The 21,458-nt window shown below is 42.4% G+C and overlaps 1 protein-coding gene across 1 annotated transcript in view; it reads left to right on the plus strand.

Moving 5' to 3' along the window:
* Nphp3 (nephrocystin 3) overlaps positions 1-21,458 on the plus strand; it is a 38,699-nt gene that overhangs the window by 4,884 nt on the left and 12,357 nt on the right. Inside the window, exons 4-17 of the mRNA XM_042281531.2 lie at positions 789-941; positions 2,969-3,102; positions 6,133-6,293; positions 7,202-7,358; positions 8,010-8,084; positions 9,590-9,763; positions 12,088-12,191; positions 12,605-12,719; positions 14,221-14,364; positions 14,803-14,900; positions 16,514-16,616; positions 17,374-17,456; positions 18,394-18,532; positions 19,879-20,043. Of these exons, the coding sequence (XP_042137465.2) occupies positions 789-941; positions 2,969-3,102; positions 6,133-6,293; positions 7,202-7,358; positions 8,010-8,084; positions 9,590-9,763; positions 12,088-12,191; positions 12,605-12,719; positions 14,221-14,364; positions 14,803-14,900; positions 16,514-16,616; positions 17,374-17,456; positions 18,394-18,532; positions 19,879-20,043 (1,805 nt within the window). The remainder of the gene's footprint in view (positions 1-788; positions 942-2,968; positions 3,103-6,132; positions 6,294-7,201; positions 7,359-8,009; positions 8,085-9,589; positions 9,764-12,087; positions 12,192-12,604; positions 12,720-14,220; positions 14,365-14,802; positions 14,901-16,513; positions 16,617-17,373; positions 17,457-18,393; positions 18,533-19,878; positions 20,044-21,458) is intronic.

Consider the following 21,458-nt stretch of genomic DNA (forward strand, 5'->3'; position numbering starts at 1 on the left):
CAAGTCAATGCTCCTTTCTTGGTCTTTCTCATTGGTACATTGATTTAAACCCGAAGGACACAAGCTATCAGTGCCCTGTTGACAGTCTACCTTCAGAATCCCTTCACAAGCCCAGCATGGTGGCATACACCATTAATCTCAGCACTCAGGAGACAGAGGCAGGTCGATCTATGTGTGTTTGAAATCAGCCTGGTCTACATAGTGGGTTCCAGGACTACATCTTGGGGGAGGGGGGGAGGAGGGGAAATCCCTTTACATTTTAACTGATGTGTAAATGTCCAATTGCAAGTTGATTTTTAGAATTGTTTCTGGAATTTTTAAACCGCCTCTTTAATTTATTTCTTTTGTGTATATGTATGTGGGTATGCATGTGTGTGCATGTGGGTGGGGTGCGTGTGTGGAGGTCCAAGGACAGCCTGTAAGAATCAGTTCTCTCCTTTGGCCAATTGCACTCCAGGCATTGGACTCAAGTCCTCAGGTTTGCTGGCAAGTGCCTTTGCGTCCTGAGCCACCTCACTGGCCCTACACTGCCTCTTACTAAAATTCCTTTGTTTATTTTTCTTTTCTTTTTTCCTATTTTAATCTTTTCTTTGAATTTGAGATAATAACCTGAATTGTGTTAACCAGAATGGCAGTGCTTTGCCAAAAGTCGAAAACCATTATTTGAATGCTTATTTGATTTATAAATAGAATATCTTGACATGAGAAACTCTATTTGACATATGCAGTGAGTTTTTAAATATTTAGTAACTTGGTTCTTCTGAAATTCCAATTCCTTGTTGCAACAGCTACTGGAACCCAATGTGAATACTGGCCCAGCAGAGCCTTGGGAAGCGAGCCGTCCATAGGCAGCATGATCCAGCTCCAGCAGTCCTTCCGAGGCCCTGAATTCGCCCACAGTTCTATAGATGTGGAAGGACCCTTCGCAAACATCAACCGAGGTAACCGGTCCCTTGCCTGATGGTTGTGACTGTTCATATTCTAGAATCTTGTACACATAGCATTGGTGTTCTGGCACATTCCATTGGCAAGCCAGCATGCACAGAGGCTGCAACTGACCCAGCGGAGGTTCCATACTTTTCCTCAGGATAACACGGTCCTCCTACCATCCTGGCCACCCCGGTTCTAGCAACTGTGCTATTCTCAGAATTCACAGTTGCTTTTGGTGAGCCACAGGGCTAGGATGTAGCTTAACTGAGAAGCAATATTTTTATATTGTGTTCTTGTCAGATATTTCTTAATATTATACGTCCCAGGGGCTCAGGAGAGAGAACTACTAACAGCGAGGACTATTTTTGGGAAATAGAATCTCAGCACACAGAACTCTATAGTCCACTTGCTTTAATTCCTCTGGCATAACCACCTGTTTACACAGCCTCATTTCTGTTCTCGTGCCTAGCTTCTTTCTTGCCTGGTTTCTCTCTATATTTATCTACTGCTCCCTCTAAGTTCTATCTTAATTCTCTCATCTTAATTCTGCCTCATCTAGGTCCTTTTCATCTTGTTCTTACCCATCTAGTACTTTCCCATCTGACTCTTCCTCATCTTCCATCTTGTCTACACGTATTCTCTGGTCAAAATCCTCCTTCTCCTTCCTTGTTCTCTATCTCTCTGTCCTCTCAAGTTCTTACCCATCTAGTTCTTCCATTTTCTTTTCTCTTCTCCGTTCTCCCGTGCCCTGGGAGGCACGGTATACATACGTACAGTAATCCCTTGACAGTACAAAGCCAGGCTTCCAGGGTCAAACAGAGGGGTGATAAGAATCACATAGAGGGGCAATAACGATTAATTATCATTTGCAACCCAAAAGGGAAGTGACCAATGGGGAATGAATTAAATAAAGGCTAAATTTGGATAATGTCTAAGAAGAGGGATCTTATGTGCTCGACTATAATCTTAAATGTGATTGGCAGAAAATGTTAAGAATCTATAAGTCGCTAGGTCAATGGGAGAAAATAAAACTGCCTTCTTTTTTCCTGTGGCTCCTATCCAAGTTATCTGCCGTTTTTCTGCAGGGTGGGGGAAATTGTGCTCAGTTGCTAGGCAACCAGTGTACTGCTAGATGCCTCTGGTGATAGTTAGAGATCTGGAACTAGAGGTAAGGTTTGGGAAAGGAGGAAGTTAAGCTTAATTGGCACATCCATCAGGCCTTCTCAAACAGGCACCTGGATGATTAAGTCTGTTCTTAGAGAGTACAGAGGTATCTCTGATAAGGTACTTTCCTCCATCTGGGGATGGACCTGGCCGGATGCTGTTAATGACGATAATTACAGGGAGGCTTGAACTGGGGTTCTGGCTGTGCATAGCTGTCAGCACAGAAGGTTTTCTAAATATTCCTTTAGTAGAGGGAAAATAGTGCCCAATAAATGATGGAAAAGCTACAATAGCACACAAGAAACTCATAGCAGGAAATGGCTGATAATCAAAAGCCAAATATCACCATGGCTCCTTGAGCCTCAGCCTGACCTCTGGAAGGCCCTTGGCTACTTCCAGGTATTAGCTTTGTCATAATCAGCTGAAATCCTACTTTGTATATTTTTGTGGCTTGCAGCAATATTTCATATTTTTTCCTTCCCACTAATAGCATAAAACTAGTTTTCATTTTACACCATTCTTAAACTCTCTTTTTTAGCCTCATTGGAGTTCAAGAATGAGAAGGCAAAATGGCATCACCTTGGGAATGCGGGCTCCCTTCCAATGGCTCACAAAAAATAGAACTGGAGTCACTACCCTGGGGATCCATTGTTCTCCAGGGGGGACCACTGGCATTCATTTCCTCAATCCCAGAGGAGAATATAAGGCTAGAAATTAATTACCTTCTAATAGGTTATTCTAGCTTTGTTAGTATTAACACATGACAGCAGGTTCTAGTCTATGTCTGTTATTTTTTTTTCACACTTACTTGGAATTACTTTGTCAGTTGTATTCTGATAAATTTTTCATCAATTTATGGAAATTTTATTTCCAGATGACTGGGATACTGCTGTGGCTGGCTTATTGCAGGTCACCCCCTTGTTCTCACACTCTCTGTGGAGTCACTCCGTCAGATGTTACCTCATCTACACAGATGAAACCCAGCCTGAAATGGAACTTTTCCTTAAGGTGAGACTATTCATACATTGTGTGTTCACTCCTTGAGAATACAAAGTCTGGGGCTGGAGAGATGGCTCAGCAGTTAAGAGCTCTGGCTGCTCTTGCAGAGGACTCGGGGTTGTTTCCAGCACCTACACAGAGACTCACAACTGGCTATAATTCTGGTTCCAGGGCATTGGATGCCCTCTTCTGGCCTCTGTGGGTACCAGGCAAGCACATAGTGCACATACACACATGCAGGTGAGCACCCACATGTATAAAATAAAAATAAATAAATCTTTTAGGAAAAGAAAATACAAGTTAGTAGCTGAGGTAGTGGCATATATCTGTAACCTCAGCACTCAGGAGACATAGGCAGGAGGACTACAGTGAGTTGGAGGCTAGCCTGGACTATATGGTGAGATTCTATCTCAAAACAAAATACAAATTAATATTATATTCAGAATATAATTGCATTTAAACTAAGTAGCTCGCCACCTATGAGATTATCCAGGAAACATTAGGCTTTGCTTATGATGCACTTTGGTTCAGTATTTTCGGTGTAAAGGCAGACATTGTGTGAAGGCTTCTAGTTTTTATTTAATTTACTAGTAAAACAAGGACAAGAGCAAAGGCATGAAGATGAAATTAAGATGTTGGAACTTTCTGGCTTTTTTCCTCATTTACATTTAATTTTATACTTAAAATATATCATTAACATTCCAATATCTTAGTGATATACTCCTTTAATCCCAGAACTCCAGAAGCAGAGGCAGGCATGTGGTGGTATTCTAATTGTACTGAAATGTGATTTTGATTGTATGTTAATAAATAAAGTTGCCCGGGGGTCAGAGCTATTAGAGCCATAGCAAGAGTGTGGCGGTGGTGGCACACTCCTTTAATCCCATAGATCTCTGTGTGTTCAGGGATACAGCCAGCATTGGAGACATATGCCTTTAAGACCTAGGGGGCTGTACATTCAGACAGTGATGAGGCAGTCACGTGTTTGGGTTTACAACCAATGAGAAGGCAGAACAAAATACTATAAATAGACGAACAGACAGGAAATAGGTCTCTTTTCGGGAAGCTGGGACACCGCAGGCGGAAGGGTGAGATTTTAGCTCTGAGCTCTGACCTCTCGGCTTTCTCTTTTACATTGTTTCTGTGTTTCTTATTTAATAAGACGGTTAGTTACATCTACACAGGCAGATCTCTGTGAGTTCAAGGCCAGCCTAGTCTACAGAGTAAGTTCTAGGACAGCCAGGGATACAGAGAGAAACCCTGTCTCAAAAGAAAAGAAAGAAAGAAAGAAGGAAAGAAGGAAAGAAAGAAAGAAAGAAAGAAAGAAAGAAAGAAAGAAAGAAAGAAAGAAAGAAAGAAAGAAAGAAAGAAAGAAAGAAAAGATGCCATGTAAAAGTACATATAGTTAAGAATTTATAGATATACATATATGGTTTATATAAATAAAAATATAGTTAAGAATTAAGTATTAAAATGACCTTTTCATATTTCATTAGCTATTCTTTTCAATGTTTGGGTCCTTCATTGGTCTTATCTGATTCAATTGCTGTCCTTAAAGCTGTTTCAGATAATACCAAAGTTTAATCTTTATCACGACTTTGAACCTCTCAAGGCAACCCATAGAATTATTTTAAAGTAAAATTAGGACTCAGTGAGTTACTGCCTGTGGCCATTTCTGGTTTGCTACCTGATTTCAATTTCATATGGTCTAGAGCTAAGATTTAATTTTACATCTTAAATCAGTGGCTCTCAGCTTTCCTAATGCCACCATCCTTTAATACAGTTCTTCGTGTTGTGGGGACCCCCAACCATAAAATAATTTTTGTTGCTACTTTATAGCTGTAATTTTACTACTTTTATGAATCATGATATAAATATTTCTGGAGATAGGTTTGTCAAAGGGGTCTTGACCCACAGGTTGAGAACCAGTGTTTTGAATTATTGGAAAAAGGAAATATAAGATTATTTTGTTACGTGAACATTATATGAAATCTACACTTTAGTATCAATAAATAAGTGTTATTAGAACATCCCCAGGCTTGTATGCATGTGTGTGTGTGTGTGTGTGTGTGTGTGTGTGTGTGTGTGTGTGAGAGAGAGAGAGAGAGAGAGAGAGAGAGAGAGAGAGAGAGAGAGAGAGAGCGAGAGCTATGACTGCAGTTAATTGGGACAGAAACCAAATAGATTTAAAAGGTTCCTGCTAAAACAGATGAATTATTAAACATTATTAATTTTGAAAAATATTTGCCACCTGACCTTGTGTAGGAGAACTCTGTCTCCACTGTCTCAAGTGCATTTTAAACACATCTGCATGCCCTAGGATAAACCTGCTTTAAATTCACGGTCTGCAGTTTGTTAATAGATTTATTTAGTGTTCCTTTGTGATATCACTCAGCCTTGGTAAAATTGTAGAATATCTTAAAGCTCATAGCTTCCATCTAGTAGTTGGATATAAGTTACTACCAAAGACAAATGGGCTTCTCCCTAATTACTTACATAAAAATCATCATTATTTAGTAATATACTTTATCATAGACCAATATTTTTTCATTAAGATTTTTAATTTTTTTTATTCTCCTGGAAATGATATTGTACTTTTTATGCTAGGCAAGACTACTATCATTGAAGCTACATTCCCTAGCTCAAAGCACCATATTTCCCATGCACACTCACACACACACACACACACACACACACACACACACATTTGGATCCTTTAAAACAAGAAAGCAAATGATTCATGATAAAAATAATAGCAAGAAATACCAAATCAAACTAGCCTAATACTTTCTTCTATTGTTTAATTATGAAATAAATCATTTCCTGAGCTAGAAAATAGTCATGATGTTAAGCTGTTGTTTTTTGTTCTAGAGAGAAATTTACTTCTGTTCTATAAGATTTTCTTTAAAATGTGATTTTTTTGTATTAGAATACTTCTTATAGAGGCTTTTCTAAACATGTCTTTTAAGTAATAAGATTCTTTCTATCCCTCTCATAGTTAAATATATCATATTTTTATATATTTTAATTTCTTTTTAGGACCATTCACCTAAACTTAAAAGAATGTGCGAGGCAATGGGATATTTTTTCCATGCTGTTTATTTTCCAATAGATGTTGAAAATCAGTACCTCACTGTAAGAAAATGGGAACTCGAGAAGAGTTCTTTAGTTATTTTATTCCTTCACTCAACGTTACCAAGGTAAGCTGAAAAAAAAAAACTCTAATTTACCATTCACATTAGCTGTAAAGAGATCACTGCCAATGAACTTCAAAGATAAGTCCTACTTCTGTTCTCATAGTCAATAAACAGTGTGTGAAACCTACTACATTTTATAACTCCTCACACTCAAATAAAAATGTAAAGTTTTGTATCATTAGATGTATCAGCATCACTAATATAAAATTTGTTTGGGGCAGAAGTCGGCAACAGTGGCCCAGTATTAGCTTTTGTAAATAAAATTTTATTGGAACACAGTCACAGTCACTGATTTGTGTAAATTTTTTCAGTAGCTGCTTTCATACTATAACGGCAAAATGGAGTTTTTACAACAGAAACTCTATGTCCTCCACAGCCTAAAATGTTTATGGTCTGACTTTACAGCACAAAGCTGGAGGCTTCTCACTTCGGCCCACAGTAAACCTTGTTGTTTTCTTTCTTTGGATACAATTTGAGAGACATAAAGTTTCAATGTGAATATAATTATGTTAATGAATCTTACCTGTTGGTTTTTTTTTTTAATCAATCAAATATAGATGGTGTAGATATAGATAATAGACAAAATGGGCTTCCTGGAATGTTAACTATTCTGCCTAGCCCTGTTGTCTGACTGGATTTGAGCCTTGCAGGGCATTAGTTGTCTTGACTTTAACTGTGTGACATCTCCAGTTCTACCACTTTCCATACAGATCACAGACACACAGACACACACACAGACACACACAGACACACACACACACACACACACACTCACTCACACTGAAAGCTTTTCTTCCTCTGTAGCTGGGCCCTTGTCACTGTGGTAAAGCCCATTTGGGTACTTAGACTGGTCACTAAGTATCTGCTGCCACAGTGCAGTATAACCCAAGAGATGACAATTTCCAATCTAGTTTTTTACTGGAAGACTGTGAAGAAGCCTTTCTGCAAAACCCAGAAGGAAAACCACGATTAATCTACCATCGTTCAGAGGATGGGAAAGTCACTTCCGACTCTGTCCAGCAGTTTCTGGATCAAGTTTCTGACCTAAGCAAGACCAACAAAGCCAAGGTAAAACACCAAGATATGTCAAGGCGTTCATGGCAGAGGTAAAGCCAGAGCCAGGGGCTGGATGAGCATGGGAAAGGAAGCCAGGTGTCCGGAGAGGGGACATAAAGGAGGGTGGCCCAATGAGGTCAGTCCTGAAAAACCTCAGAAACTGTTTTAAGGACCTGACCTTTTCCCTTGAGGTGGCACTAGGGATGTCAAGTCCTGGTGTGGACCTCTGTCAACGATTTCCTTTTTTTTTTTTTTTTTTTTTTTTGGAGAATAATAGAGTAGTTCAGAGGTAGCGGGCAGTTTGAGATCTGGTGAGATGAGAGGCACAGGGGCTCCTAACCCTAGGGATAGAGTTGAGATGAGGCAGGCCCCGGAAAGTATACATTGTTCACGCTGAGCAAGCCTTTTAACTTGTCTGGGTTTCCTCTTCTGAACAGCAAGGTTGCAATATTGTATCTTTCTTGTAAGGAGCTTGCTGGGATAGAAGAGTGAAAATGTTAAAAGGCTTGCTGCTGCTCCTCTTCCTTCCCCCTTCTCCCTCCCCCTCCCCAACCCCCTGCCCCCTCCCCCTCCCCCAGCCCCTGCCCCCTCTCCCTCCCCCTCCCCCATCCCATTGCAGCTGTTACTTTGTTTCCATGTTATTATTGAGTCCTTTTCCCCCAGATCATCCATCACTCAGGGGATCCAGCGGAGGGCGTGTATAAAACTTACATCACTGTGGAAAAGATTATTAAACAGGTAAATATGCTTTTCTCTGTAAGCTTTCATCTAAAATAGCCGGATAGTATTTTTTTTAGTAAAACATAGTAAATAATAGTAAAAAATAGTTAAATAAAAAAAAGTTTTTCAGACAAAACTACTTTTGTGTCATTTTTGAGATTAGTACCCCAGGAGAGGCCATTGTTCTGTTGGGAGTTGGTCCTGGGGTGAGACCCTGGTATTGTCAGGATGTGCCTGGCAGAGCAGGCTGACTTCAACGCTTGTTAGGTGTAAAATGTATCATAAACACGAAACTCCAGAGGAGGCATTTGAGGACAAATGTGCATTTTACTCCTCAGAGAGGCTTCTCATGTCCTTTGTGTGCTTGGGTTTTTTGCATATTTGAGATTCCCCCCTCCACCTTGCTGTCCCTAACAGTAGAGAGGACACCCTTCAGGGGAATGAGAACAGATGCCATGGAGGATCTGGAGCTGGAAGTTTCTTTGAAATCACATGTATTTTTTTTTTATTACATGTGCTTTTCATAGACACTTGATATTGTGCCTGAGCTTATTCTTTACACACACAAAAAATAATTTCAGAATTGTGTCAGCAAAAATACCAATAACTAATATCTAAAGACTGCAAACACCTTTATCTCCAAGTAAAATGAACATGGTAGGAAGATCTACATAGTGAGTTCCAGGACAGCCAAGGTTACACAGAAACCCTGTCTCAAAAAACAAAAACCATCCAAAAAAGACACCAAAAAAACACCCAAAAACCAAAAAGCCAAAAAAAAGAAAAAAGAAAAGAAAAAAAAAAAGAAACTCCATCTCAGTAATCTCAGTAATTCAATCTTATTCCATATTCCTTAGGCATTAGTATAGTCTTTGAAATTATTCAGTGGTGGGGCTGAAGAGATAGCTCAGTCTATAGAACACTTGCCTCACAAGCATGAGGACCTCAGTTGGAGTCCAAGCACACACTTAAAATGATGGTATGTGCTTGTAATCCCAGCACTGGGGAAATGGAGACCGGAGGATTCCCTTTGGCTCACTAGCTAGCCAGGTCAACACAATTGGTGAGCTCTTGCTGGTGAGAGACCCTGTCACAAAGGAGGAAAAGCTGTCTTTGTCTCTTGACTCCACACTTATGAGCACGCGTGTGCGCACGAACACACACACACACACACACACACACACACATACATGCATGCACACACTTTTCTTTAAGTGATTCACTAGCCAGATATAATTACAACTATTACATGACATTTTTTCAGAAAACAAATCCCATCAGACAAATAGCACTCTGATTTTATTTTTAGTTCAGATGAATTTTTTTCTTTAGTTTTAATGATTTCCTTTTAAACTAGGATTCTTATGGTTAGAAAATTATTCTTAGAAGCATTTATAATAACTCTTGTTCTTATAAGCCTAAGTGTGGACTTGCCCCCTCAGTAGCTAAGGCCCAGCATGCTGACCCCAGCTTCAAGGTCTCTGGATTTCATTTGCTTTCCTGTCCTTGTTCCTAATACTCAGGACATCCTCGGCCTTGAGAACACAGACGTGGAGGTGAAGGATGTGGGCAGTGAGGATTCCACTCCAGAAGAAGATGATTTCGGGGATGTTCTGTGGGACATACATGATGAGCAGGAGCAGATGGAAGCCTTTCAGCAGGCTTCGAACTCAGCCCATGAACTGGGATTCGAGAAGGTAAGCTTCTGAGACGGCGGTCCAATCAAGATCAGTTGCTGGGCTGGGGATGGTACAATTGGGAAAGTTCTTCTCACATAAGCATAATGACCCAAGTTCAGATCCCGAGCACTCGTGTCAGAAGTCCAGAGTGGTGACTCACTTCTGGAACCCAAGTGTCAAGGGAGGACAGAGGCACAGGCAGAACTATGGAGCTCATTGGATGGTCAGCCTAGCTAATCAGTGAAGCTGGGCTCAAGGAGAAACCCTGTCTCAAAAAATAACGTGGGGCATGATAGCAGAAGACACCAGATGTCAGCTTCTGGCCTCCACATAAAACTGCACACACATCACACACATATACATGCACATACACACAATTAAAATAATAATAAAAATAAATTACAGCTTAAAGGTTGTCATATAAAAATTCTTTCACCTGAATATACTCAGGTTTGTGACTGTTTTACCTGCTCTCAAGGCTGATGACCCATGTGGAGATGTGCTTAGATTTGTATCCTAGGAAGACTATGTGACATTGATATATATTATAAACAATATTTCTGGGAATTGAACTCAGGACCTCTGGAAGAGCAGTCAGTGCTCTTAACCTCTGAGCCACCTCTCCAGCCCCATAAACAATATTTCTATAGATGACAGATTCATCAGCCAAGCACTCACTATGCTACCATCTGCAACTCGCCCAGATCGGGCTAGGATATGTGCTGTTAGCAAGGCCAGGCTGTCAGTTCTTCCTGTTGCAAGAATTAAAAGGCAGACGTTCAGAAAACAAACTCTGGTAGTTCATTCAGTAGGCAGCTCAGCCGTTCACTTTTGGTCTAATCAGCATTTATAAATATCTAAACAGATTAACAACCTGACATCTACTAAGAAACATATCCGAGTTAAAAAATAGTTAATAATATTACAAACTAACATACAAATCAATTTTTAAGTTTGTATGACATTATGTATTGTGGCAAGCACCATTAATGGGCTGAGCCATCTCAACTTGAGTCTACAGATGAATTTCTAAAGATTATCACAGAAGTTGACATGAGCAGATGCATTTCTATAGCTCTTAGAATTTAGGCTGTGCTTATTGCTTGATTCTGTCAAGTCTCTGGTCACTCTCGTCTTGACCTTCTGATCTGCAAAAGGAGAGCAGCTAGCGCCCTTCTCTCATAGGGCAATGTTGCAAATGTTAAGTCTGATGATGCCCCTAAAGTGGTTGTCTTAAGTGAGATACTGTCTAGAAGAAACTGAGGTCTGACACGATTTTCCCATGAGCACACATGGACCATGTAAATTTGAACCGTGGTCCATATCTGAGGCTTTTTCTTTTGCCTCAAGAAGTCTCAACATGGGGACTGTAGATCTTTAAGTGGGTTTTCTGTAGAACCACGGACCGAGTTATTGGGATAGATAGGGCAATGAATCAACAAGGCCTCCCTCTGTTCCTTCAGATGCAAGACTGCTCTGAGACACTGGGGTTCCTTGGCCGTTGATTCATGTCTAGATACAAGCAGAACAAACTGAAAACCAAGGATGGTTTCCTGCAGTTGGAGATTTTAATGCCATAAAGCCAGCCCAAAGCCCACCATAAGCTATTATGAATTTTAAGACATCATCAGCGATCAGATGTTGATAGACACAGCAACAGTAAGCTGGCTCTGGATACTCTGAAGAAGTATTGTGGCATTTTGCTTTTCTGAGCATAGCCTTCCAGGTCTGAGCTGGTTTTGCATGGCTTGGAAAGCTCTGGAAAGACAGGTTCTTGGATTTGCATGGAACTCAATTTCCTGAAGATCTCAGACAGCCTGTCTGAGCCTGGCTCTCTGGGGCAGCCTGGCAGACTGGGTAGGGGGCAGACATATGAAGCCCGAAGCCTGCTTTTGTCTGGACCCATTCTTAGTAAGCCCTAGAGACTGAGGCAGGCTCCAGAACTCCGCGTTCATTCTTCTGATGAGGAAATCTAGGGTTGCTGTCTGGGCCTGCACGGCCTTCTGGGGTACGTCCTGTGGTCGAGGGGCTCCAGTGTGACTTGATGTCCTCTCTCCAGCATTTCACCAAACATCCGAGCCTCGTAAAAGCCCACCACAATCCATCCATGCTGTCCCTTACACTCTCAGTTACAGCGATGCTACATGGCCATTTCCGGCTTCAAGCATCCGTGTACAGATCAGCGCCATGCGAGTGCTGTTGGCCGGCAGCAAGATTGTTTCCTCACACACTTTTCTCTAGTGTTTCCAGAGGATGTACGGAAGTCAGGTATCCTGGTTCAATTTTGTGTTCTCAGAGGCGTGTGCAATCTTACAATATAAATCCTTTTTCTGTGTTTCTAGTATTACCAGCGCCTGGATGATCTGGTGGTGGCACCAGCCCCAATCCCACCCCTCCTGGTTTCTGGAGGACCAGGTTCTGGAAAGTCCCTCCTTTTATCAAAGTGGTATGACACAATACAATTAAAGCATTCTTTTTCACTGTCTTGTTTGTTTTGTTTTTTTAGAGCTAGGGTCTCATGAAGCACAAATTGGTCTGGTTTCAACCTCGCTGTGTAACTAAGGATGACCTTGGACTCCTGCCCTTCCTGTATCCACCTCCTCTAACAGCATACTTTTAGTTAAAAGTGAATGCCTATTTTATTAACATTTTATGTTGATTAACATCATCTTATAATTAAAATGAGGCTATTAGCTTGAAAGGTTCTAAAATAGAGTGAAATCAATAATCTTTTTTTGTTTTGATATGACTAATGTGACTAACCATGTAATTAAGGATACTGGGGCAATGTTTGATGTCTAGCTCTTTGTGTATTTGCTGTTGTGGACAGTTTATAAAAGTCCCATGTTTTTTCCTCAGGATTCGGCTACAGCAGAAGCATTTCCCTAACACGCTGATCCTGTCTCATTTTGTGGGGCGGCCCATGTCAACCAGCTCAGAGTCCTCCTTGATTATCAAGCGGCTGACTCTGAAGGTATGATACACATGTTCTGGAGCCATCTGGATATTATGCAGACTCTGAAGGTCTTGGGACTGAGATAATCATAGTAAGCAGACTTTCAGGATTGTAGGTAGAACAACACTAATGTGAAATCCAAACTACTAAAATCTGAAACTTTTTGATAGTGTGGAGATTGAACACTGGGCCTTGTACAGACAAGGCCAGCATTCTGCCACTAAGCTATGGCCTCAGCTAAAATCTGAAACTTTCTGAATATCAACATGACAATTTCTGTGGAAAATTCCATGTATGATCTGTGACGTGTCACCGTTAAAACACTGGCTCACTTTGGAAAGTTTAGAATTGCCTTCAGGCTCCTTGTAAAGGGTGTGTATGAAACATAAGTGAATTTCATATTTAGACTTCTGTTCCCAAGACCACTCATTACCATATGCAAATATTCCCCAGATCCCCCAAATCTGAAACACTTGTGTTACCACACATCTTGCATGAGGAGTACTCAGTCTATGACAGGTTATTTGGGTTTTGTGTAGGTTTAGAAAATATACTTGGGGCCGGGCGGTGGTGGCGCACGCCTTTAATCCCAGCACTTGGGAGGCAGAGCCAGGCGGATCTCTGTGAGTTCGAGGCCAGCCTGGGCTACCAAGTGAGTTCCAGGAGAGGCGCAAAGCTACACAGAGAAACCCTGTCTTGAAAAACCTAAAAAAAAAAAAGAAAATATACTTGGGTTGGGGGAGATGGTTCAGAGGTTAAGAGCGCTTTTTGCTCTTACAGAGGACCCAGGTTTGGTTCCCAGGACCCACCTCGAAGCTCATAACTATCTGTAACTCCAGTTCCAGGGGGTTTGACGCTCTCTTCTGGCCTTTGCGGGCACTGCATGCACATAGTACACATATATACACATAAAACAAATCTTTGAAAAGCAGGTATGACTTGGAGGCTGCGAAGGTGACCCAGCTGGCAAAGTGCTTACTGTGCAAGCCTAAAACCTAAGTTTGTACCCCCAGCATCCGCGCAGACACTCGGGCATGGCAGCAGGCATGTCTGTAACCGCAGCACTGGGGATGGACAGAGACAGGAGGATCCGAGGGACTTTCTGGCTACTAGCCTAGCCAGTCAGTGAACTCCAGGTTCAGTGGGAGACCGTATCTGAAAAGATAAGGGAAAGAAGCAATTGAGGAAAACACCCAACATCACCACCCTCTGGGCCCTCATATGCAAGCACACACGTACATTCACACACACATACACACACACACACACACACACACACACACACACACACACAAGCACACACACGTACACTCACACATGCACACAAGCATGCACACACACACTCACACACACATATACACATACACACACACACACACAAGTATGCACACACTAGTACTTGATCCCACCACTATGGGGAGTCAGTGTTGATATACACAGTGAGGATGGAAAGGTCTCTGTGCCATCATGGAGTATGACTGATTTGCTTTGCATGGGGTATCACCCTCTCACTCTGCAGCTGATGCAGCACTTTTGGGCTGTCTCTGCACTGACCCTGGATCCTGCTAAGCTGCTGGAAGAATTCCCACACTGGCTAGAGAAGCTTTCCGCTCGGCATCAGGGCAGCATCATCATCGTCATCGATTCCATAGATCAAGTTCAGGTTCTGCTCTCACTGTGCCTTCTATTAGTCTATCTCCTCGTAGACAGAGTACCAACAAGGATTACAGCAGGCATCCCAGTTCCATGCTGGGGGGAGGGAATGATGCTCTTCCATTTATTTCTACTTAATTTCTGGGGAAGAAGTATCTGAATTAAAAATTATATATATACAGTATGCTCACAGCCAGTAGCAACAAGTAAATCTACATGCTTAGCATAAAGTATTATTTTGAAATATTTTTAAGGCATGAACATTTCCTTAAATGTTCAGCATTCAAATTTGGTGGTAACAGTGTTTTGCCAACCTGGTTCCCAAATCAGAGTTGTATCCTTAATAATAATCAGGAAAGTGCAATGAGGATTTTATCCTATTGGAGAACTACGGGGATTCTTCTGGAATGCTGTTATTACACGTTGACTTCTGCTGTATGTTCTTTAGCAAGTGGAGAAGCACATGAAGTGGCTGATAGACCCGCTGCCAGTGAACGTCAGAGTCATTGTTTCTGTGAATGTGGAGACCTGCCCCACAGCATGGAGGTATGGCCAGGTACCTCAGAATGAGAGCTGTTTCCCAGGCAGACCAGGGAAGGCTCTTGATGTGCATCTGTGGTTTTCATGTAAATGGCAGTGAGGCTGAGGAGAGGTGCCATCTGTAGGATTGGGGGCGGGGTTAGAGTTGGGCGGGGTTAGAGCTGAGGGCGGGGTTAGAGCTGGGGGCGGGGTTAGGGCTGGGAGGGGAAGGGAAAAGGAGGAGATGGAAATGACTGAAGGTCGTCTGAACCAAGAAATGAAAGCTAATTGTGACTTCATGGGCTGAAAAAGGAGACACAGAATTGCTGTGGGATGTTAATGTATGTCCTGTGGGAGCCCTTCTTGGGTTCCTTGTGGCGTTACCCAGCAGGTTTGCATAGAGGATGATTAGGACCATGGGCCTGAGTGCAGGTGTCTGAGATGGTCTGCACTTGGCTGTACTGGGGGATGGTCTGTATGTCAAGTTGCTCTGATTGGTCAATAAATAAAACCTGATTGGTCATGGCTAGGCAGGAAGTATAGGCGGGACTAACAGAGGAGAAATAAAAGAACAGGAAGGCAGAAGGAGTCGCTGCCAGCCACCGCCAGGACAAGCAGCATGTGAAGATGCTGGTAAGCCACGAGCCACGTGGCAAGGTATAGATTTGTAGAAATGTGTTACTTTAAGATATAAGAACAGTTAACAAGAAGCCTGCCACAGCCATACAGTTTGTAAGCAATATAAGTCTCTGTGTTTACTTGGTTGGATCTGAGCGGCTGTGGGACTGGTGGGTGACAGAGATTTGTCCTGACTGTGGGCAAGGCAGGAAAACTCTAGCTACACAGAATGGGCATGTTTGGGGGCGGGGAGAGCTATTAGCTTTGCTTTTTGGGAGAGTTCAGTTTGAATCCTAAATTGTTAATCCAAGTAATGACATCTAGTATGCAGGTGAATTTGTGGGTGAGAAAAAATGCAGAGGAGGGGCGGCCTGAGAATTACAGTCTAGGGACCTGTTATTCTAGAATGCAGGTTCACTTTGATTGACAGCCCTCAGAAAAGTGATATAAGGGTTGAATTCTGTGGCAGAATTAACCTATTTATTTTTTACTCGGGGTGGAGGGGAACCTTGTAAAAGTTCTTTCCTACAAGAAAGCCTTGCCCCCCCACCACCACCCCTGCCCCAGTCATACCTCCTTAAGAAATCTGAATGCTGTGTGCACCTGCTGTATGTCAATGTGCATCTATAAGCATACATGTGTGTATGTTTGTGCTTTGTACATAAGCCTAAGATTTTTCCTATCCCAGTCAGTTGCCCTGAAGATGCTGGGCACAGAGACCATCGTGAACGTCTCCTCCTGAGCACTAAATGCCTGCATCTAGTTTAATGCAAGTCCTGAATGTAGAAGTAGAGGTGATTCCTCACTTAGCTAACATGTATGTAGCTTATGGCACTCTGCTTTGATTATCAGTAGATGTAATGATAAACCTGAGAATGAACTAAATAACAATTCCATAGGTTTATTTTATAAAGACGGCATAAAAATGACTCCTCTAATGGGTTCTAATGGGTGTTATGGTAGATTATGGTCTTCGTTATATTGTTAGAAATGTGTTTTATTTTTTCTTCTTTAACCAAAAGGTTGTGGCCTACACTGCATCTGGATCCTTTAAGCCCCAAAGATGCAAAATCCATAATAATGGCAGAGTGCTGCTCAGTAGACATGACGTTGAGCAGAGAGCAGGTGAGCTTTCCCACTTCCGGTGCTTTCTCTAGTCTCTGCCAGAAGACTTAAAATTCAATATAGGAGCTCTGTTCTCGTGAGGAAATCTGGAGTTCAGTAATTATTTTGGTAATAATTCTTCCCTTTAAAAAAAATGTGTGTGTGCTGTGCATATGTATCCATGTGTGTATGCAGGTGCATGCATGCATGTGTTTGCATGTGGAGGCTAGAGATTGGAGTCAGGTGCCAGCTCGTATTGCTCCCCATTTTATTTTTTTGACCTGGTGCTCAGCATTTGACTAAACTAGATAGCCAGCAAGCTCCAGGCCCCCGCCCATCTCTTCCATCCCACCCTACCCCTATCCCACCTCCCACGGCTGGGGTTACCGGCACACACCAGCACACCCAGCTTTTTAAATGTGGGCCCCTGGGGATCTGACTTCAGGTCCTCATGTGGCAAGCTCTTTATCCACTGAGCTACCTCCCCACCCCACCCCCATTCTGTGTTTAATGACAGAAGAAGCAATACAGATACTTTGGCATTTAGGAAGAGTGCAGAGTGTTAAGTAGGTTTTCTACAAAATGAAAAGTGTCTTTATATTGGCTGCATCTTCCTTCTGCAGCTGCGAGTCCGGCTGTAGCCAGGCTCCCTCCTTTACACCTGTGACATCAGTGATAGCAACAGTTCCTTCCGAAGGGACATCTGTGGCTTTCTCAGGAGGGATGACACCGGGCTACTTTTCTTACTTTTGTTTCTTTTGTTTGGAAACTGGTGTAGGAGAAGAAGCTGGAACAGCACTGCCGCTCGGCCGCGACCTGCAACGCCCTCTACGTCACCCTTTTCAGCAAAATGATGGCGAGGTGAGCGGCCGGGAGCCTGCTTTGGTGTTCTGCTTGGGTTCATCTTGTTCGTCTTGCTGCGGTCCACTTTCTCTGCAAAGGGAGGGTTGCTCAAAGTGGTCTCATTGCCTCGGATTTCTCCCTATTCTAATGGGACCCTCACGTGACTCACTGTTGAAGATGGAGTAATCGGGAGGGGTCTTTCACTGTCTCTGTTCTAAAGTCTACCCATAAATACTTACTTTCCATGTCAATCAGGAATCCACTTTTCATGAGCTCTGGATTGTTGGGCTCTGGTTTCCGTGTGTGTGTGTGTGTGTGTGTGTGTGTGTGTGTGTGTGTGTGTGTATCACCTATATTTACTCAGTTTATTTATTTTGCAGTATTTAAGCCTTATGCATGCTAGGTAAATGTCCTGCTTCTGAGACGGTGTCTCACTAAGTTGTGAGGCTGACCTTAAACTTATTCTATACCTTAAGCAAATCTTAAACTTGGGATGTTCCTGCCCCCTCCCCCACTCCCCGTACCGGGGGTTACACGCTTGTACCACAAGCCCTGGCTTTTCTGCTGAATTTCTTTAGTTTACTCTGGTGTTCTCAAGATCGTGGCTCCATACAATTTCAGTGTGCATGGCTATCAGTGCTTATTGTCATCCCATGTTGTGCTGCTAGGTGGCGTGCTGGAGGCCAAGAGCCAACCCTTACTCATTTTTATGTTCCACAGTGAAGATTAATTACTTGACATAACTTACCTCTCAACCCATGTTCATTGAAATGGATTAAACGGTATAATAAAATAAACCAAATGACTCCAGCAGCCCCAGAAAACTATCATTTCTCTGCATTTTTATTGAATTCCCATTATGGGTTGTAGTGGGACAATATGTTTTTATGTGCCCCGGATTCTTCACAGATATTGGCAGTCTGTGTGAACTTCGGTCTGTTCTCAATTCCCACAGTGCCCTGAGAGCAGGCAACTTAGATGAAACCCTTCCTGAGTGCCTGCAGTGTCAAGATACGGTTTCATTATACAGACTCGCTCTCCGCTCCATCCGGGAGTCCGTGCCACGTGATGTGGATAAAGAGCTGATGACACAGGTGAAGGGCGGTGTACCCACCAGGGGGCAGCTGGGGGCCTCGTGTGTCCTCTGGGTGGAAGTCCGTCCGTCTGTTTTTGTTTAACTGTGCTGTAAGCATAAGAGGAAGCTGGCTGGAGCCAGGGCTTGCTGCGCTGCATTCCTCCTGTGATCACTGAGATTTCTCTTGCCCTGGTTTCTTGTTTCTTGTGTTTTATAAGACAGGGTTGCTCTATAGCTCTGGCTGCCCTGGAGCCCAGGCTGGTCTCAAACTTGCAGCCATCCTCCTGGGCCAACCTTTCAAGTGCTGGGATTATAGGTTTGCATGGTCATGCTTGACTTTTACTCCTTTTTAAACCTGGGTTGTCTGTTTCTAACTGATCTGTACTTGTTTTTCTTTTAGGATTCATTTTAATTTTTTTTTTTTTTAATTCTGTGTAAAGCTGTGTGCCTGTTGGGGTGCACATGTGGGTGCAGTTCCCCAGGAGGCCAGAAGAGGGCTCTGGATGCCTTAAAGCTGGAGTTACATGTGGTTGTGAGCCTCCTGGTGTGGGTGCTGGGAACTGAGCGTGGGTCCTCTGGAAGATCAGCAAGTGTTTTTAACCACTGAGCTCACTCCTGGTTTTCTGTTTCTTATTGGTCTGAAGTTCTTAAATTTTCATATTGAATACAAATTATATGTCTTTTTCCCTTGTGTCTTGTCACCTATGGTGGGATTTATTTAAAATTTTACTTTGGTAGAATCAGATTTACCAACAGTTCTGGTCTGCTGTGTTTTAAAACTCTTTAAATGTCCCCTGTGTGGTGTGTGTACATGTAGTTTCCTTCAAAAACATTTTATAGTCTCTGTGTGTACGTCTTTAATTCATGTGGGTTTATTTTAGCTAATGTGAAAGAAAAATATCTACTTTTCACTTAGCCTTTTGTTATGTGGCTATCTGATTGCTATTTTTATTAAGTTAATATCTGTTCTCTTCTGACTTGGAATACTACCTGACAGATATCAAGCTCACGTGTAGTTGTGGGTCTGTTTCTAGGCTTTTCTGTTCAGTTTCACTTTTTTTCCCCCAATGATATATTGTCCTAGAACTTTAAGACAAACTTTGACAGTTTGTTGAGCAAGTTGTCTTTTTCTGTAATTTTCTGTGATTTTCTTGACTAAGGGGTGTGTGTGAATGCACTTGCCAGTTTATACATATGTGGAGGTCAGAACTTGGCATCAGGATGTCTTCCTCAGTTGCTTCTCTACTTTGTTTCTTTGAGACAAAGTTTGGATGAAAAGTTAATAAGCGTTAATGAGTTTCCGAAACTCTTGGCTGTGATTTCTGAGGCACCCTGTGGTCCCTGTGTGCTCTGTGCTCTGTCTAGGTTCTCTGCCTCATCAACGTCAGTCACAATGGTGTGAGTGAGTCGGAGCTGATGGAGCTGTATCCAGAGACGTCCTGGGCCTCCTTGACCTCCATTGTTCACAGTTTACACAAAATGTGTGTGCTGACTTACAGCTGCGGCTTGCTTAGGTTTCAACATCTGCAGGTAACTATTATTTCAAACATCTTTTTAATACAAAGGTTTTTTTTTTTAACTTGTAAGTATCACTGTAGCATTCTGTACTATATCATACTATGTTATGTTAAATGTTTCAGATGTTAACATCGGAAGCTAAAATTTAGCATTGCATTTTGTTTTCTGCAGTGACTTTAGATTGCATGTGAACTTGTCCAACACTAAGCATGTCTAGTGCCGTCAGGAGGCAGCTATTACTTCAAAGGTGATACCCAAGGTGCTTTAGTTCTAAAGATCTGCTATAAAATATTGTCTCTGTAGTTAACAATAGTGTATTGTACACATACAATTTTATTAAAAGGATCCAGACTCAGTGGCACATGCCTGCCATTATCCTAGTGAGGTAGACACAGGAGGATCAGGAGTTCAAGACTAGCCTCTGTTATATAATCTAGCCTGGGCTGTATGAGATCGTGTCTCAAAATCCACAACATTTTTTTAAGAGGAGCTAGTAATGGTGTCACAAGCCTATAATCCTGGGAGAGTGAGGCTGGAGCTTTGTAAATCTGAGGCCAGTCTAGGCTAGATAGCAAGATGCAAGTCTCAAAAAAACAAACAAAAACAAAAAACAAACAAACAAACAAACAAAAAAAAAACATGAAGCAGAATCGAATCAAAAAGGGAGTTGATCTTTCTAGGAATGCAAACCTGAGGCAAGTCTGCCTTTTACAGTCCTTCTCCCTGGCTCAGGAGCTGTCCAGCCTGGGCGAGCGCTAAGCTGGGCAGACTTTCCAGGTTCTCACAGGGCTGTGGAGAGACTGGAGACAGTCCCTGACAGCATCAGACTTGCTGTGTGGCTCATAGCTGTGAATTTTCAGAAACCATTGGCTGATAGAATCCCTAGCGTCCATGTGCCATGACTGAGTAGTGCAGGAATTCTTTCACCCCAGGGTGCTGCATCCTGTCTGCCATTGTAAAATGTCATTTCACAGCTTTGCTCCTTTGTCACTGTCTTAGTGAGGGTTTTTATTATTGTGAAGAGACAATTTGACTATGGCACCGCCCCCCACCCCCACCCCCACCCCACACACACACAATTCAGCCTTGGGCATATGTTTTAGACAAGGGCAGAAAGCAGCCACATTCTTCACCAAAATATCACAAGAACGATCTCTAGACCACATATTAATATTATTCTCCTCTGAGACCTCTTGAGCCAGCCCCCCAGAGATCAAATCACCCACAGTACCACTATATTCCATGCTCCTACCAGTATGGCCCATTAAACCCTACTTAAAGCATTCAACTGCTTTCTAGTGACACACTTCCTCCAACAAGGCCTCACCTACTCCAACAAGGCCACACCTATTCCAACAAGGCCACACCTACTCCAACAAGGCCACACCTACTCCAACAAGGCCACACCTACTCCAACAAGGCCACAT

Source organism: Peromyscus maniculatus, chromosome 7 (assembly GCF_049852395.1).
Source record: "Peromyscus maniculatus bairdii isolate BWxNUB_F1_BW_parent chromosome 7, HU_Pman_BW_mat_3.1, whole genome shotgun sequence".
Classification (NCBI taxonomy): Eukaryota; Metazoa; Chordata; class Mammalia; order Rodentia; family Cricetidae; genus Peromyscus; species Peromyscus maniculatus.